Source organism: Salvelinus alpinus, chromosome 1, assembly GCF_045679555.1.
Source record: "Salvelinus alpinus chromosome 1, SLU_Salpinus.1, whole genome shotgun sequence".
NCBI classification, from domain to species: Eukaryota; Metazoa; Chordata; class Actinopteri; order Salmoniformes; family Salmonidae; genus Salvelinus; species Salvelinus alpinus.
Window position 1 is genome coordinate 21,453,772 of NC_092086.1, and position 19,951 is coordinate 21,473,722.

General features: G+C 45.0%; 2 protein-coding genes across 2 annotated transcripts in view; one reads left to right on the forward strand and one right to left on the reverse strand.

The window, feature by feature from the left end:
• The first annotated feature begins 769 nt into the window (after positions 1 to 769).
• Positions 770 to 4,870, forward strand: LOC139579987 (proton channel OTOP2-like). The gene is made up of 6 exons (XM_071408640.1): positions 770 to 1,248; positions 2,387 to 2,523; positions 2,649 to 2,707; positions 2,913 to 3,040; positions 3,331 to 4,202; positions 4,627 to 4,870. The coding sequence occupies exons 1-6, from the start codon at positions 792 to 794 to the stop codon at positions 4,795 to 4,797; spliced, it is 1,824 nt and encodes a 607-aa protein (XP_071264741.1). The 5' UTR covers positions 770 to 791; the 3' UTR covers positions 4,798 to 4,870.
• An 8,638-nt stretch (positions 4,871 to 13,508) lies between these two features.
• hid1a (HID1 domain containing a) overlaps positions 13,509 to 19,951 on the reverse strand; it is a 55,623-nt gene continuing 49,180 nt past the window's right edge. Inside the window, exons 15-19 of the mRNA XM_071393936.1 lie at positions 19,438 to 19,637; positions 19,121 to 19,225; positions 15,523 to 15,614; positions 15,063 to 15,221; positions 13,509 to 14,754 (exon numbers count right to left, since the gene is read on the reverse strand). Coding sequence (XP_071250037.1) covers positions 14,691 to 14,754; positions 15,063 to 15,221; positions 15,523 to 15,614; positions 19,121 to 19,225; positions 19,438 to 19,637 — 620 coding nt within the window. The 3' untranslated portion in view covers positions 13,509 to 14,690. The remainder of the gene's footprint in view (positions 14,755 to 15,062; positions 15,222 to 15,522; positions 15,615 to 19,120; positions 19,226 to 19,437; positions 19,638 to 19,951) is intronic.

Consider the following 19,951-nt stretch of genomic DNA (forward strand, 5'->3'; position numbering starts at 1 on the left):
CCGGCCAAACCTGGACGACACTGGGCCAATTGTGCGCCACCCTATGGGACTCCCAATCACAGAAGGATGTGACAGCCTGGATTCAAACCAGGGACTGTAGTTACACCTCTTGCACTGAGATGCAGTGCTTTAGACCACTGCACCACTCAGGATCATTCATTTAACGGGTGTGGCCGTGCCTCGCAAAAACTTGATCTGACGTCTCTAAACAAGTTATGTAATTTATAGGGATAATCAAGGTGGTCAGCTGATTTGCCTAAGGTGTCTGTCTTCGATTTCCTGTCAACCTCAGGGCCATTCAGAGTCGTAAAGAAAGGGGGTGAACAGATGAGCTATTGTCCCTAGTGGCCTTTATGGCCCCATCATATAATGAAGCCAACATTCCAGCTCTGTTAAACCACTCCAGGACAGGAAGGGTGATGCTGGTTCCTGTGTTAATGTGTAATTGTAAATTACCCCCCATTGTGGTCTATCGTTCGTATCCCTCGTGGTCTATCGTTACAGCAGGAGCATGATGGGCGTGCACTGCTTCTGATGATAAACAATGTCATATCACTGATGGGGTTGACATTGATGATGAAATGAGGTTAGGAGCTGGGTTACGGGAAGGAGGGACCTCCTTATACAGGCAGAGCCCTGGAGTGGACGGTTAGGTGTTCACACAACTCTGATCAGTACAGACATACTTTCTGAACTCATTAGATCTTCTACCTTTTGGATATGACATTTTGAACAGAGCGAGCTTGGATTGTAATAAACCACAAACAAACGGTGGACTAGCTCTTTACAGAATGAGAAACATCATTCACTTGACCTTTGGCTTCTTTTCATGTGAATCCAGCAAGATGACATCTGAAGCTGAGATGGCGGTTGAGGAGGGCTACATATCCCCCCCGCCCACCCTCCCCTCCACCCGGTGTTCCATCCACTTGGGAGTCCAGGCGGGGAGTATGAGGAGGGGGAGCGACATCCTCTCGACCAGCAGGGGCACGGTGAGGGAGAGGGGCCGTAACCGCAGCTGGCTACTCTCTAGCATCATCACGGTCAACGTCCTGATCCTAGGTATTGCTCTGGTCAGTGGCAGTGTCTTCAACAACGTCAAGATCAACGCCATCAATCTGCAGATCTTCCTCATCGTCCTCCTCATCCTCACCACTGCCTGGATGCTGTACTACACCATCTACACATCCAGGGAAAATCACGCCGTGCTCTACAAGGATAGCCATGCCGGGCCTGTGTGGCTCAGGGGTAAGAGAAGACACTTCTGATCTTCTGGGTCTACAGCTGCTAAATTTTCACAGTTTTAGTTTTTTCCCTGAAAATCACTGGAAATTAATAATCTCTCTCTCTGTTAAAATCACTGGACTTTAATAATCTCTCTTTTTATTAAAATCACTGGACATGGTATCCAAGAGTTCATCTGACTCCGGGGAAGTAGTTGGCCCTGGCCTGCTGCTTTCTCTCTCTCTCTCTCTCTCTCTCTCTCTCTCTCTCTCTCTCTCTCTCTCTCTCTTCGCGCTCTCTCTCTCTCTCTCTCTCTCTCTCTCTCTCTCTCTCTCTCTCTCTCTCTCTCTCTCTCTCTCTCTCTCTCTCTCTCTCTCTCTCTCTCTCTCTGTCTCTGTCTCTGTCTCTGTCTCTGTCTCTCTCTGTCTCTCTCTCTTTCCCTCTCTCTCTCTCTCTCTCTCTCTCTCTCTCTCTCTCTCTCTCTACCGCACCTGCTGTCTCGAACTCTGAATGTTCGGCTATGAAACGCCAACTGGCATTTACTCCTGAGGTACTGACCTGTTGCACCCTTTACAACCACTGTGAATATTATTTGACCATGCTGGTCATCTATGAACGTTTTAACATGTTGAAGAACAATCTATCATTCATGGCCATGTACTCTTATAATCTCCACCCAGCACAGCCAGAAGAGGACTGGCCACCCCTCAGAGCCTGGTTCCACTCCAGATTTCTTCCTAGGTTCCTGCCTTTCTATGGAGTTGTTCCTAGCCACCGTGCTTCTACATCTGCATTACTTGCTGTTTGGGGTTTTAGACTGGGTTTCTGTTCAGCACTTTGTGACATCTGCTGATGTAAAGAGGGCTATATAAATACATGTGATTGATTGAAGTAGATAAAGGGCCTCATTGCCAAAATGCCGGAGTATCCCTTTAATAATATTTCTTTCTGTTAAAGTCACTGGACATAAATCATCTCTCTTTTGATTGGGGAAGAGTTCTATTCCAGTAGGATATAATTTACTATAACTAGACAAAGTTTTACATTCACCCATTGTCTTTAATGAGTGTGATTATTGAATGAGTGTGATTATTGAATGAGTGTGAGTGATTGAATAAGTGTGATTATTCCTAATTGGATTTCATTGTGTTTTTCTCTCTAGGTGGACTGGTGCTGTTTGGCTTATGCAGTCTGATTATGGACGTGTTTAAGATTGCTAACTACGTAGGCTACCTGCACTGTGACTCTGCTGTGAAGATAGTGTTCCCTGTCCTACAAGCTGTGTTCATACTTGTCCAGGTAAGAACACAAGTTCAGACATCTCAAATGGAGCTTCCATTAGGTGATATGACATTAAGGAAACCACTCAGGGATTTGGCTGGTGAGAAAAATGCAAGTATAGGTGATCATTGTATCTTTTTCAGACATACTTCCTCTGGCTCCACGCTAAAGACTGTGTACAGCTACAACGGAACATAACTCGGTGAGCGTCACTAACTGCTACTGTATAACTGAATTTATTACGATTTAATTATGTAAATTGATGATTGAACATTTAACATTCCCCTTGGAAGGCATAAAGTCTATTCTATTATATTCTCTTCTATTCTATTCTTACAGAATTAAATAGGGTATAAAAATAGAAAGTATTCTATTCTGTTCTGAACTCCTGTGTTTCCCTCTTGAAGCTGTGGGCTGATGTTGACTCTGTCTACCAATCTGATGTTGTGGATGGCAGCAGTCACAGAGGAGTCCCTACACCAGACTGTTGTTCCACCAGAGGACGGCAACAGCACACTTTCCTATGACATCAGAGGTGGAGAATATTGTGTTGTTGAATCTTCTCTCTAGAAAATCGAAGTAAAATACTGTAGGGTTGGGGTCAATTCCATTTCAATTCAGTATGTAAACTGAAATGGGAATTCCTTGTTTAAATCAAGGTTCAATAAAATAAATAGAAATGTACAGTTTACTTTCTGAATTTACTGAATTGAAATAGAATTGCCCCCAACCATGAAATACTGTAAGAACAAAACAAACAAACCAACATAATAAAACATCACCTCACAAGTCAAACAATAAAGCTCATCTTTCATTTTATTTCAGCCCCTGGCGGATACAGCAGCTGTAACTGCAGCCACTCTTCCTGTGCCGTCTTAGAGAAGGCCTATTACTACCTGTACCCCTTCAACATCGAGTACAGCCTGTTTGCCTCGGCCATGGCCTACGTCATGTGGAAGAACGTGGGCCGCCTGGTAGATGAGCACAACCACCACTCGCTCCATTTCCGCTTGAAGGACGTGCTGGTGGGGCCTGCGGTCGGGCTGGTCATGCTGGGGGCGGGCCTGGGAACCTTCGTCATCTACGAGGTGGACGTGGAGAAAGGGGACCCGGGGAAACGTGACACGGTGCTGATGATACACTACGTGATGAACACGGTGGCTGTGACGCTCATGTCCGTCTCGACCGTGGCTGGTTGCGCCATCTACCGGCTGGACCAGAGGGACCACGTGTCGGGGAAGAACCCCACACGGAGCCTGGATGTAGGCTTGCTGATCGGCGCCTCAATCGGACAGTTCACCATCTGTTATTTCACCATCGTGGCTGTGGTGGCAACGGGGGCCGAGGGCCACCTCAACGCTCTCAACCTGGCTGTCTCCCTGCTCACTGTGATCCAGCTCTGCCTGCAGAACATCTTCATCATCGAGGGCCTGCATCGCGAGCCCTTCCACGAAGACATGCACCAGGCCTCTGTATTCACAAACCCATACGTCCTTCAAGCCCAAGCCCATAGAGACATACACAACCTACCAGGGACATTCATGGAGACCAAGATGTCCCCGGCCCTCACAGTTCACAGTATGCATGTTGCTCCTTCTGCTCCTTCTGGTTCCCCCCTGCCTCAACGCCATAGGCTGACCTGGAAGAGGAGGGCCCTGAAGGAGATCTGTGCATTTCTGCTGCTCTGCAACATCCTTGTGAGTAGCCTACTGAGTACCCACCGCTGTCCTTTTCAAAATGGCTCTTTTAAAGGGCTTGTTAACCTGGGATGTTGTCCTTTCATCCAAAACCGTTTGTGTTAAGTTTGGATGAAACGCCCTACCCACAGGGCACTCACTGGTTGAATCAACGTTGTTTCAATGAAATTACATTGAACCAACATGGAATAGACGTTGAATTGACGTCTGTGCCAGTGGGTAGGTACAGTAGGTCGAAAATAACCGGAAACTACTGAACCATCCCTTTAAATTCACTTTTTTTCCTGTTTGCCTAACTTGCTCATGAGCCAAAAGGCTCCCTAGGATTTGTGCAGTACAATACATCATAGTAGAGTATGATGGTAACTTGTATGTTTAAGGTGAAAGATTGGACTGAACATCTTTACTCTGTTTCCATTGACAGCTCTGGATCATGCCGGCGTTTGGCGCCCGCCCTCAGTTTGACAACACGATTGGAGCAGAGTTTTACGAGTTCACCATGTGGGCGGCTGTTGTGAATATCGGACTCCCCTTCGGAATCTTTTACCGTATGCACTCAGTCGCCAGCCTCTTTGAGGTCTTCCTAACCTCCTAAGCTGGAAAATTACAGAAACCATTCTGAACTATTTTTTGTATAATATTATTTATTAAATATGATTAAAAAATATATTTTAAGCCTCCCGGGTGGCGCAGTGGTCTAGGGCACTGCATCGCAGTGCTAGCTGCGCCACCAGAGTCTCTGGGTTCGCGCCCAGGCTCTGTCGCAGCCGGCCGCGACCGGGAAGTCCGTGGGGCGACGCACAATTGGCCTAGCGTCGTCCGGGTTAGGGAGGGTTTAGCCAGTAGGGATATCCTTGTCTCATCGCGCTCCAGCGACTCCTGTGGCGGGCCGGGCGCAGTGCGCGCTAACCAAGGGGGCCAGGTGCACGGTGTTTCCTCCGACACATTGGTGTGGCTGGCTTCCGGGTTGGAGGCGCGCTGTGTTAAGAAGCAGTACGGCTTGGTTGGGTTGTGCTTCGGAGGACGCGTGGCTTTCGACCTTCGTCTCTCCCGAGCCCGTACGGGAGTTGTAGCAATGAGACAAGATAGTAATTACTAGCGATTGGATACCACGAAAATTGGGGAGAAAAGGGGATAAAATTAAAAAAAATATATATATATATATATATATTTTATTCCCACAACAAATACAAACGTATACATATGAACAACCATTTACAGACGCACACAAACACCAGCTACATCTCATCTGCCCAGACCTGCATGTTCACCTCCCCATCCCTAGAACAACACCTACATCTCACCTGCCCAGACCTGCATGCTCACATGCCCATCCCTAGAACAACAACTACATCTCACCTGCCCAGACCTGCATGCTCACATGCCCATCCCTAGAACAACAGCTACATCTCACCTGCCCATCCCTAGAACAACAGCTACATCTCACCTGCCCAGACCTGCATGCTCACATGCCCATCCCTAGAACAACAACTACATCTCACCTGCCCAGACCTGCATGCTCACATGCCCATCCCTAGAACAACAGCTACATCTCACCTGCCCATCCCTAGAACACCAGCTACATCTCACCTGCCCAGACCTGCATGCTCACCTCACCATCCCTAGAACAACAGCTACATCTCACCTGCCCAGACCTGCATGCTCACCTCCCCATCCCTAGAACACCAGCTACATCTCACCTGCTCAGACCTGCATGCTCACCTCACCATCCCTAGAACACCAGCTACATCTCACCTGCCCAGACCTGCATGCTCACCTCCCCATCCCTAGAACAACAGCTACATCTCACCTGCCCACACCTGCATGCTCACATGCCCATCCCTAGAACACCAGCTACATCTCACCTGCCCAGACCTGCATGCTCACCTCCCCATCACTAGAACAACAGCTACATCTCACCTCCCCATCCCTAGAACAACAGCTACATCTCACCTGCCCAGACCTGCATGCTCACATGCCCATCCCTAGAACACCAGCTACATCTCACCTGCCCAGACCTGCATGCTCACCTGCCCATCCCTAGAACACCAGCTACATCTCACCTGCCCAGACCTGCATGCTCACCTCCCCATCCCTAGAACAACAGCTACATCTCACCTGCCCAGACCTGCATGCTCACCTCCCCATCCCTAGAACAACAGCTACATCTCACCTGCCCAGACCTGCATGCTCACCTCCCCATCCCTAGAACACCAGCTACATCTCACCTGCTCAGACCTGCATGCTCACCTCCCCATCCCTAGAACAACAGCTACATCTCACCTGCCCAGACCTGCATGCTCACCTCCCCATCCCTAGAACAACAGCTACATCTCACCTGCCCAGACCTGCATGCTCACCTGCCCATCCCTAGAACACCAGCTACATCTCACCTGCCCAGACCTGCATGCTCACATGCCCATCCCTAGAACAACAGCTACATCTCACCTGCCCAGACCTGCATGCTCACCTCCCCATCCCTAGAACAACAGCTACATCTCACATGCCCAGACCTGCATGCTCACCTCCCCATCCCTAGTGCCTGCATTATTGTTTGCTACTCTGCCTTAAATTGTACCAATTTGTTTTTCTCGGTAGCCTATGCTATTTCAACATTTCAATAATACATCATTAGATGTTTCCATTGTGTTAGTGATGGCGGATTGATTTCCAAGTTTTTAGTATACATATTTTCAAGATGAGTGATGAGAAGAGAATCTTCCAGCCCATTGGGTATCTCACTACCTTCCCGTATGCCATGTCTTGAAATGTCCAGACAGATGGATTAAAAGTAAGTTTACATTGTAATACTTCTGACAGCCAATTGTCTTGCTCTGCCCACAACTTTTGGACATTATAGCATTCCCAGAAAGCATGGATTATTGGGTTATTATTAATTTTACACTTAAGACATGACTCTGCCCTTGCGCTGAAGAATTTGTGAATTTTGTCTCTTGTATCAAAAATATCTATACGTTAATTTGTACTGGATTAAGCATCATTTCGTTAGCTATGCTCCAACTTTCCCTCCTTCTTGTGTCAACATCAATTCTTTTAAAGTCTTGGTTCCTAGAGCTTATATCTTTGTTCTAAGAGATAGTCAGTTGGATAGGCTCTCTGCAAGGTTTTGTATATCTTTCCTGTCATATGAACATCATCTTCTGAATAAAATGTAAAAAAAAAGGTTGCTCTGATGTCCAAACGATTTCAAATTGCATTTTTTTTATATGTAACTTTTAAGTCATTTATTTCCTGTTACCAAGTCATTTACGGTTTCTATGCCTTTAGTTTTCCATGTGTACCAATTTATCAGTTAATTGTGAAAAGCTATCCAAGGATTGTTCCATAAGGTTGTGTTTTTAGGGAGTGATGTTGGTTCTTGTAGAATACGTTACATTTTCTTCCATATCTTTATAATGTTCTTATCTATGAACTTGTTAATGCTCTTATCTTTATCCTTTGAAAATAAACATGTAGAAAGATTCTGGGGATGAGCATGCTCATCTTCAATATTTACCCATTGTTCACCTTTAGTGTATTTAACTATATGTCGCAAGTAAAAGCCTTGCGTAGCGAGTCGATACAATTCCATGTCTGAAAGGTTAAAACCACCCTCAAACTTAGGAAGATGTAAAACTTTCCTTTCTATTCTATGAATTTTATTTGCCCATAAAGTCTGTAATGACCGAGTATACTTTTTAAAAAATGTATTCGCCACGGTAATTGGTATTACCGAAAATAAATACAAAAACTTTGGGAGCCATGGCATTTTGAAGAGGTTTATTCTACCTGTAAACTGTATGGGAAGATTGTTCCATTTAATTAGATCTGCTTTCATATTGTTGAGTAATGGAATAAACTTATCTTTATACATTTGTTGTTCGTTGTCACTTATTAAGCAGCCTAAGTAAAAAAAAACTGTCGTCCACCTAAATAGTTGCTGTAGATCAGGAGTTATTATTTTTCCTATTGCCATTATTACATTTTTTCCCAGATGTTTTTGAGATTTTAAAGTATTCAGAAAATATTTTTAGAAAAGGGGGCATTGAGTTTTTAATATTGGTATTATAACCTTTGTTATTATTTTATTGTCACAATTTATTAAACTTCTGGGTTTTTAATTAGCAGGGGACTCTTCAGATTTTCCAGTAATGTTTTCATGGTATCCAATTGGTAGTTACAGTCTTGTCTCATCGCTGCAACTCTAGTACGGACTCGGGAGAGCCGACCATGTCAGCGCGCATTGCGCCCGGCCCGCCACTAGAGCACAATGGGACAAGGACATCCCTGCCGGCCAAACCCTACCCTAACCCGGAGCCAATTGTGCATCCCCCCACCCGTCTCCAGGTCACGGCCGGCTAAGTCAAAGCCTGGACTCGAACCACAGCTAGAGATCAATGCAGTGCCTTAGACCACTGCACCACTCGGGAGGACCTAGATTTTCCTAGTTTAAATATAACTGAAATAACAGTTTGATACATGGAACTAGGAAGTACTGAATTGAGTGACATACACTACTTGTCAAAAGTTTTAGAACACCTACTCATTCAAGGGTTTTTCTTATTTTTTAAAATTATTTTCTACATTGTAGAATAATAGTGAAGACATCAAAACTATTAAATAACACATAAGGAATCATGTAGTAACCAAAAAAGTGTTAAACAAATCAAAATATATTTTATATTTGAGATTATTCCAATAGCACCCCTTTGCCTTGATGACAGCTTTGCACACTCTAGGGATTCTATCAACCAGGTTCATGAGGTAGTCACCTGGAATGCATTTCAATTATCAGGTGTGCCTTGTTAAAAGTTCATTTGTGGAATTTCTTTCCTTCTTAATGCGTTTGAGCCAATCAGTTGTGTTGTGACAAGGTAGGGGGGAAACAGAAGACAGCACTATTTGGTAAAAGACCAAGTCCATATTATTGCAAGAACAGCTGAAATAAGCAAAGAGAAACAACAGTCCATCATTACTTTTCAGACATGAAGGTCAGTCAATACGGAAACATGGTAAATGGTATTTAGCAGAAACAGCTTCATATGAAAGATTGATTTATAAAATGAATGGTAAACTCACTTCTTTTTCTGACATTTGGGGACATTTTCTCTCAGAGATAGAAAGTGAAAACAATATGTAATGACCTGATGGACTACAGACGACTGGTAGGGGTAGGGATTTATTTTATTATTATTATTTAAATGTTTTAAACTCTTTTCCTTTTGTTGTAATAGTTGTTATGGGGGAGGTGGGGGGTTGTGGGTGAAAAATGAAAAGTTTGTTTCCTTTTCTATCGTTGTGGGCGCGATGCGTTTCTGCATTTTGTTGCATTCGAGCCTTGTTCTAAAATGGATTAGGTTGTTTTTTATGTGGTCCGTCTTGGAGTGGGGCTGTGGCGTGGCGGTGTGCGGTCGGGGAGTCTGGGTGCTTTCCGTGTGCTCTGTATATTCATGTCTGTCAAGTTATTGTTTAATGCCAAATGTAATTCAATTGGATTGTTGTTATATAGTAAAAGGAAACAATATAAACTCGAATAATAAAGAAAGAAGGTCATACCATGGATCATTTAGCTATTTGATTAAGAATTTAAATATATATATATTTAACAAATATTTAAAAAAATGATTTGATAAAATATTGAATTTGGCCTTTACTACTATAGCCTATCAAAACACATTGAAAAAGATAGTCAAAAAATGGATCATAAGGAATAAGGTTTTGATGTGTCTGTCCTATATCTAGGACATACGTATAAGAAACCTCAGGAAATATTTGTATGTTTTTTGAAAACATATTTAATACTTTTTTGGGGGTAGGAACAAAACTACCTGTCATACTTCCATTAATTTTTAAAAACCGGTTACCTTCAGACGATTCCAGTGACACTTGTGGGGGTCGTAGTCGTGAGAGTCTCATCTTTCCATAGAGTGGTCATATTAGTTTGAAGACAGACATTTCAGGATGTCTCATGGTCTGCCACCTTTCACTGCAGATGCGGAAGTGCGAAATCGGCAGATGCGGCGGATTGAGAAGCAGTATTTGTGTTACATAACTCAACTAACCTGGTCCCAGATCTGTTTGTGTCTTGCCAAGTTGACAGTGTTTGTGTTGTCGTGCCAAGTAGGCAATGTTTGTGCTGTCTTGACAAAGTTAGTGGCAGATAGACAATTCACACAGTCTTGCCAGGTTGGCAAGACAGCACAAACAAGATCTGGGACCAGGCTAGGACTGAACATCACATCCTCCTGAAACGACCTGCGCTAGTTTCTTCTCTCAACTATCTGCACCAGACAAAATGTGTATAGTTGTGCTGATATAGGTGATGTTTTGTGACACTACAATTTATTTCCCCAAGACACCGATAAGGCTGTGTAAAACTGTGAATGATCTACATGACATTATTAAAAGTGAGGTCATTGGGTTGATTCCCACAAGGCGTTCACCTGTTCAGTCATGTTTTTTTTTGTCAGTGATTACTTCAAGGAAGGGAGGAAGGAAACTTATATGGAATTTGAATAGGGCCTATGGTTGGCTCCCTCATGTGATACATGTGATACACATGAGGGGGTGTAAAGCCATAACACATACGTTTTTCCAGCAGAAGACTATGATCAATAATGTCACACTTCCACCTATGGACTAAATAATGAACATAAAGACATACCACAGGAGGTTCGGTATACTCCTAGCAGACCTCGGCTAGGCAAAGCAAACATCTGTTCCTCACATACTCCCTTTAAAGAACTTAACTTGAAAAACAAAGGGATAAAAAAAACTCTTGAGATGCCGTAACAACAACATAGCCAGTATACACTTCCTCAAAATAGTCTGAATTATTCTAAGATAAATCCAGAAATCTGTAATTCATTTTGACATTTTTTGCCGAGGAGGTCTCAGTCATGCAGCTGTACATCTAAACGAAGATGTTTGGTGAAGTAAGTTAATAAAAAAATAGTTGTGTCTCGTTGAATGAATCCCGTCCATAGTTCCCACTCCTACTAGGAGTAGTACTGTTGACCAATCACCGACGAAGGGGGCGTAGACTTCGGCTACCGAATTTCGACTTGCCTCAAGAAAAAAAATGTGTGTGCTCAAAATGAAACGAATAAAAAAAGTCACAGAATTGAAATAGAAATGTGCACGAGTTGTTGACTGGGAAGCATGCGACAGGCTTAAGTAAGATCGATATCAGAAAATTCTATATGACATCTTATGGTCCCTTCAAATGCAATAGGATTGTAATGTCTATCAACAATGACAAGCCAAAGGGGTCTGACAACTTGGATGGAAAATGACAGAATAATAGCAGACGATATTGCCACTCCTATTTGCCATTCCTTCAATCTAAGCCTACTAGAAAGTGTGTGCCCCCAGGCCAGGAGGGAAGCAAAAGTAATTCTGCTACCCAAGAAAAATGAAGCCCCCTGTACTGGCTCAAATAGCTGACCAATCAGCCTGTTACCAACCCTTAGTAAACTTTAGGGAAGCACGCTTAAAGGGAAGGACGTTCAACAAGCACGGCGCTTACACAAATTACTGATGGTTGGTGGAAAGAAATTGAAGATACAAAGATTGTGGGAGCTGTTTTGTTAGACTTCATTGTGGCTTTTGACATTATTGATCATAGTCTTCTGCTGGAAAAACTTATGTGTTATGGCTTTACACCTCCTGCTATATTGTGGATAAAGAGTTACTTGTCTAACGGAACACAGAGGGTGTTCTTTAATGGAAGCCTCTCCAACATAATCCAGGTAGAATCAGGAATTCCCCAGGTCAGTTGTCTAGGCCCTTTACTTTTTTCAATCTTTACTAATGACATACCACTAGCTTTTTAGTAAAGCCAGTGTGTCTATGTATGCGGATGACTCAACACTCTACACGTCAGCTACTACAGTGGGTGAAATCACTGCAACACTTAACAAAGAGCTGCAGTTAGTTTCAGAACGGGTGGCAAGGAGTTCTAAATATTTAAAAAACTAAAAGCATTGTATTTGGGACAAATCATTCACTAAACCCTAAACCTCAACGAAATTTTGCAATAAATAAGGTGGAAATTAGGCAAGTTGACCAACTGTCATGGTCAAAACATGTTGATACAACAGTAGCTAAGAAGGGGAGAAGTCTGTCCATAATAAAGCGCTGCTCTGCCTTTTTAACAACACTATCAACAAGGCAGCTCCCACAGGCTAGTTTTGTCGCACCTGGACAACTGTTCAGTCATGTGGTCAGGTGCCACAAAGAAGTTACTCTGAAAACTACAATTGTCTCAGAACAGGGCAGCACGGCTTGCCCTTAAATGTACAGGAAGAGCTAACATTAATAATATGCATGTGATTCTCTCATGGAGGCTCAAAGTGGAGGAGATATTGACTTCATCACTAATTGTTTTTGTAAGAAGTGTTGACAAGTTAAATGCACCGAGGTGTCTGTTTAAAGTACTAGCACACAGCTCAGACACCCATGCATACTCCACAAGACAAGCCACCAGAGGCCTCTTCACAATCCTCAAGTCCAGAACAGACTATGGGAGGCACACAGTATTATGTAGAGCCATGGCTACATGGAACTCTATTCCACATCAGGTAACTGATGCAACCAGTAGAATCAGACTTAAAAAAACGGATAAAAATACACCTAATGGAAGAGTGGGGACTGTGAAGAGACACACACAAAGGTACAGACACACGCTTACACATACACATGATAAGACGCACTCTACACACACGTACATATGGGTTTTGTATTGTATAAATATGTGGTAGTAGAGTAGAGGCCTGAGGGAACACACTTAATATGTTGTGAAAAGTGTTATGAAATGTAATGTCATGAAATATTTTAAATGGTATATAACTGCTTTATGTTGCTAGACCGGGTGGCGCAGTGGTCTAGGGCACTGCATCGCAGTGCTAGCTGCGCCACCAGAGTCTCTGGGTTCGCGCCCAGGCTCTGCCGCAACCGGGAGATCCGTGGGGCGACGCACAATTGGCATAGCGTCGTCCGGGAGGGTTTGGCCGGTATGTAAAAAAAAATTTTTAAGAAAATGTATGCACTCTACTGTAAGTCGCTCTGGATAAGAGCGTCTGCTCTTGGCCGGTAGGGATATCCTTGTCTCAGTATGTAAAAATGTAATAAAATGTATGCACTCTACTGTAAGTCGCTCTGGATAAGAGCGTCTGCTAAATGACTAAAATGTAAAATGTAAAAATGTAGACCCCAGGAAGAGTAACTGCTGCCTTGGCAGAAACTTATGGGATCCCTAATAAAAACAAATACTAATGAAATAAAAGAATTGAAAAGCTTTGCTGGTTCCTTTATGAATAGTTTATAATATAGTATTATTCTGTATAATTCAAGAAAAAAATACTACTTTAAACATCAAGCACAGTATTTACAGTCGACAATGCTGATTGCAGAATAATATGCAGACAAATATAACAATGTACATGTATAGCCGTTGACTTTTACACAGTAACATAAAGTCAGTTTGGATATTTGTTTCTTTCAGTCTGGAACAGACAATAGTGTCATTTTCATGTTCCTGAAGAGATACAGTACCTTGTCACATTGCCACTTTACAAAGACCACAGCAGTAAGGTCTCGTTGGAGGATGTGCAATTTCACAACATGACACGTTCTCACTTTAATGTGTCAATTAAATACAATTCATGTGAAATAGCAATGCCAGCCGAGAATATTTTAGGCTGCTGTCTAAAAGCGTAATTTTGACACTTTATAATACATTTCATGAATAAGCAACAGTAAACATTTCTGCATTTAGAAGCATTGGAATTCCTACAAATGTATAATCATTTATAAACATGTATACGTTTATATAATGTCTTATTCATAAAGGTCATAATAAAGTGTAACCAATATCTCCCATACTCTCTCCATCAAAGCTGCGTTTTCACACAGAGCTTTAACATGGAGTCCATGATTAGGAAGGGGAGACGGAAAGACAGTTTGCTTGCTAACACTCTAATGTCTCAGTGCTTTGACAGACATTCTGTAGTCTTGAGGTTTCAGGGTGTACTTACAGATACAAAGTGTAGATAATAGTCCAATCCTATCCTCATCCAACTCTAGGGGTTTGAATTACACATTGACCCTTGTGGGTGCCCATTGTTTATGTCTTCGACACTTCTGGTATGGCTTCACATAGATATTTTATTTCTTATATGGGGTCCTGATTTGTAAAAGGGGTGCCCAGCCCCTCTTAGCCCCCCTGTAATTTGAACCCTGTACAACTCAACCTCCTGCTTTTGGAGTAGGTGCTAGCTATCCCCCCCCCTTTCTCAATATTGTCCACATTACGTTTGCACAACCAGGGGAAAGTCAAAGAGAAGGCATGATGATGATGATGATGATGATGATGATGAGGCAAGTTGAAGGTAGGTGAGGTTCAAGGGAGAGAGTGCCAGTAGGAGGAAGGGGCAGGAACAAGACAGGAAGTAGTCCCATCTTCAGTCAACATCTCTTTCCTGTTATCTACATCTTCTGGATCTCAAAGAGACGCACGTCCGTGTCGTACCAGATGGGCGGGTCCACGTTGCTATGAAGACAAATAAAGGTTTAAAATGTTAAATGCATTGGAAAACATTGGAAGACTATTTCATCTTAGATCTAAGAGGAAGATAGAAAGCATTGGAACATTTGAAAAAAAAAATCCAATGGAGAAATGAAAACAAGTGTTTCTTATTGGACAAGACCAGGAAGTCCCTCCCTGCTTAATTCATTTTCTTCTGTTTGTTGCCAAATGAACACATCCCAGAAGAAAGAAGTGCACAGATGAAACCCCACATGAATCATGAAAATGAGTGAAATACCATAGGACTACAGCTCCCATCATGCCCTACTCACCGCAGGTAGACCACTCCCCACATGTAGGTGCGGAACCACATGGCCGTGCCGGCGTTGGCCTGGTACTTCCGGATGAGGATGGGATGGGGGACGGGCAGGAGGCCCACCAGGGTACCATGCTGGAGGAACTTCAGGATCTCAGACTCGTCTGTCAAACCTCTGAGAGAGAGGGAAACTATCTTGTTACAATTAGAATCAGGAAAACCTTTCTTGTCCACTTAAGGTGCAAATTTCTCTTTGGCTCCACATACATAAAAACAGATATTTAAATATCATCAGTCATTAAAGTGTTTCTTCCAAAATGGATGGTGTGTGTTGTATGGGGGGGTTGGGAGCAAAGCTAGAAAATATATAATAATATAACGTATAATATATATAATAATATAACTTCAGTGCATCTACTGACACTTCATAGAAGTAAACCTTTGATGACCAATATGACCAGTGATGTTTGACTTACTTGTCGATACAGATCTTCTCAACCTGCGGGACCAGCACCTGCAGCAGACGCATTATGGTCTGTAGGGGGAGCTTACACTTCCAGGAGAGGACCTGAGGGAGAAGGAAGGGACACGTTACATCTCTTAGAACAAAAGGTGCTAAGTAGAACCATACAGGGTTCTTCAGTTTGGGGGAACCATTTTTGGTGCTGGGTAAAACCCTTTGCAGAGGGTTCTATCTAGAATGGATCTGTGGGTTAGAGTGTGGCCATGGCAACACCAGGGTTGTGGGTTAGAGTGTGGCGATGGCAACACCAGGGTTGTGGGTTAGAGTGTGGCCATGGCAACACCAGGGTTGTGGGTTAGAGTGTGGCCATGGCAACACCAGGGTTGTGGGTTAGAGTGTGGTCATGGCAACACCAGGGTTGTGGGTTAGAGCATGGTGATGGCAACACCAGGGTTGTGGGTTAGAGTGTGGCGATGGCAACACCAGGGTTGTGGGTTAGAGTGTGGCCATGGCAACATCAGGGTTGTGGGTTAGAGTGTGGCCATGGCAACATCAGGGTTGTGGGTTAGAGTGTGGCCATGGTAACACCAGGGTTGTGGGTTAGAGTGTGGCCATGGCAACACCAGGGTTGTGGGTTAGAGTGTGGCGATGGCAACACCAGGGTTGTGGGTTAGAGTGTGGCCATGGCAACACCAGGGTTGTGGGTTAGGGTATGGCGATGGCAACACCAGGGTTGTGGGTTAGAGTGTGGCCATGGCAACACCAGGGTTGTGGGTTAGAGTGTGGCCATGGCAACACCAGGGTTGTGGGTTAGAGTGTGGCCATGGCAACACCAGGGTTGTGGGTTAGAGTGTGGCCATGGTAACACCAGGGTTGTGGGTTAGAGTGTGGCCATGGCAACACCAGGGTTGTGGGTTAGAGTATGGCCATGGCAACACCAGGGTTGTGGGTTAGAGTGTGGCAATGGCAACACCAGGGAAGTGGGTTAGAGTGTGGCGATGGCAACACCAGGGTTGTGGGTTAGAGTGTGGCCATGGCAACACCAGGGTTGTGGGTTAGAGTGTGGCCATGGCAACACCAGGGTTGTGGGTTAGAGTGTGGCCATGGCAACACCAGGGTTGTGGGTTAGGGTATGGCGATGGCAACATCAGGGTTGTGGGTTAGAGTGTGGTGATGGCAACACCAGGGTTGTGGGTTAGAGTGTGGCCATGGCAACACCAGGGTTGTGGGTTAGAGTGTGGCCATGGCAACACCAGGGTTGTGGGTTAGAGTGTGGCCATGGCAACACCAGGGTTGTGGGTTAGAGTGTGGCCATGGCAACACCAGGGTTGTGGGTTCGGGTATGGCGATGGTAACACCAGGGTTGTGGGTTAGAGTGTGGCCATGGCAACACCAGGGTTGTGGGTTAGAGTGTGGCCATGGCAACACCAGGGTTGTGGGTTAGAGTGTGGCCATGGCAACACCAGGGTTGTGGGTTAGAGTGTGGTGATGGCAACACCAGGGTTGTGGGTTAGAGTGTGGCCATGGCAACACCAGGGTTGTGGGTTACAGTGTGGCCATGGCAACACCAGGGTTGTGGGTTAGAGTGTGGCCATGGCAACACCAGGGTTGTGGGTTAGAGTGTGGCTATGGCAACACCAGGGTTGTGGGTTAGAGCATGGTGATGGCAACACCAGGGTTGTGGGTTAGAGTGTGGCTATGGCAACACCAGGGTTGTGGGTTAGAGTATGGTGATGGCAACACCAGGGTTGTGGGTTAGAGCATGGTGATGGCAACACCAGGGTTGTGGGTTAGAGTATGGTGATGGCAACACCAGGGTTGTGGGTTAGAGTATGGCCATGGCAACACCAGGGTTGTGGGTTAGAGTGCAGCCATGGCAACACCAGGGTTGTGGGTTAGAGTATGGCTATGGCAACACCAGGGTTGTGGGTTAGAGTATGGTGATGGCAACACCAGGGTTGTGGGTTAGAGTGTGGCTATGGCAACACCAGGGTTGTGGGTTAGAGTATGGTGATGGCAACACCAGGGTTGTGGGTTAGAGCATGGTGATGGCAACACCAGGGTTGTGGGTTAGAGCATGGTGATGGCAACACCAGGGTTGTGGGTTAGAGTATGGTGATGGCAACACCAGGGTTGTGGGTTAGAGTATGGCCATGGCAACACCAGGGTTGTGGGTTAGAGTGCAGCCATGGCAACACCAGGGTTGTGGGTTAGAGTATGGCCATGGCAACACCAGGGTTGTGGGTTAGAGTATGGCCATGGCAACACCAGGGTTGTGGGTTAGAGTATGGCCATGGCAACACCAGGGTTGTGGGTTAGAGTATGGCCATGGCAACACCAGGGTTGTGGGTTTGAGTCCCGCATAACCCACTTACTGAATACTTGTGTCACTGTCCATGTTGACAGTTCTTTAAGTGGCTTTGAATAAAACCGTCTTTTAAATGACAATATTATCATATTACTATTAAAACTACTCACCCAGTCTGGTGTAGGGACCAGTGAGATTGATACCTACTCACCCAGTCTGGTGTAGGGGACCAGTGAGATTGATACCTACTCACCCAGTCTGGTGTAGGGGCCCAGTGAGATTGATATCTACTCACCCAGTCTGGTGTAGGGGCCCAGTGAGATTGATACCTACTCACCCAGTCTGGTGTAGGGGCCCAGTGAGATTGATACCTACTCACCCAGTCTGGTGTAGGGGCCCAGTAAGATTGATACCTACTCACCCAGTCTGGTGTAGGGGCCCAGTAAGATTGATACCTACTCACCCAGTCTGGTGTAGGGGCCCAGTAAGATTGATATCTACTCACCCAGTCTGGTGTAGGGGACCAGTGAGATTGATACCTACTCACCCAGTCGTTTGTAGGGGCCCAGTGAGATTGATACCTACTCACCCAGTCTGGTGTAGGGGCCCAGTAAGATTGATACCTACTCACCCAGTCTGGTGTAGGGGCCCAGTAAGATTGATACCTACTCACCCAGTCTGGTGTAGGGGCCCAGTAAGATTGATACCTACTCACCCAGTCTGGTGTAGGGGCCCAGTAAGATTGATATATACTCACCCAGTCTTGTGTAGGGGCCCAGTAAGATTGATACCTACTCAACCAGTCTGGTGTAGGGGCCCAGTAAGATTGATACCTACTCAACCAGTCTGGTGTAGGGGCCCAGTAAGATTGATATCTACTCACCCAGTCTGGTGTAGGGGACCAGTGAGATTGATACCTACTCACCCAGTCTGGTGTAGGGGCCCAGTAAGATTGATACCTACTCACCCAGTCTGGTGTAGGGGCCCAGTAAGATTGATACCTACTCACCCAGTCTGGTGTAGGGGCCCAGTAAGATTGATATCTACTCACCCAGTCTTGTGTAGGGGCCCAGTAAGATTGATACCTACTCACCCAGTCTGGTGTAGGGGCCCAGTAAGATTGATACCTACTCACCCAGTCTGGTGTAGGGGACCAGTGAGATTGATACCTACTCACCCAGTCGTTTGTAGGGGCCCAGTGAGATTGATACCTACTCACCCAGTCTGGTGTAGGGGCCCAGTAAGATTGATACCTACTCACCCAGTCTGGTGTAGGGGCCCAGTAAGATTGATACCTACTCACCCAGTCTGGTGTAGGGACCCAGTGAGATTGAGAGGTACAGGAGATGGTGGATGATGTGCTTGACATGCGCCTTCTCTCCATCTCTGCCTCAGTGTAGAAAACATCCTGAGAACATAGAACACTGATGACTGATGCACACACATACACACAAGATCGCACGTACCCATGTGTTCACACACACACACACACACACACACACACACACACACACACACACACACACACACACACACACACACACACACACACACACACACACACACACACACACACACACACACACACACACACACACACACACACACACACAGTCTTACCTCATTGTCCCTTCCAGAAACAGACTCTGTGTCGCTGGCCCCTACAATGGCGCTGTGGACAGCTTGGGGTGTGTGGTCAGCCTGGGGTGTGTGGTCAGCCTGGGGTGTGTGGTGTGACGCGTGCGAATGATCCATCTTCAGCACAGAGATCATGGTGCCATCCTCTGACACCTGAGACTTCTCAGTCAGTTTGTCAATGGCTGCAGACAGGGATGGATTTGATTGCACAGTAAAACAATCTACACAGTACAAAGGTGTTCCGAACGTGACAGAGATAGCACAATAAAGACAGTGGCTTATTTCCTTTGTGGTCCTGAAGGACAGAGAAGCTATATGTCAGTTCATACAAAAGTATGACACACCACTGGATGATATCCAAGATGGCGTAGCAGTCAGATGTCCTTTGTCCTCGTCCTGTCCCGTGTATATATTTTTTATATATTTTTCTTCGCATTTCTTTTTATATATATTTTTTTTCTTCTTAAAAACTCAACTTCAAAACACTCTCCTGCAA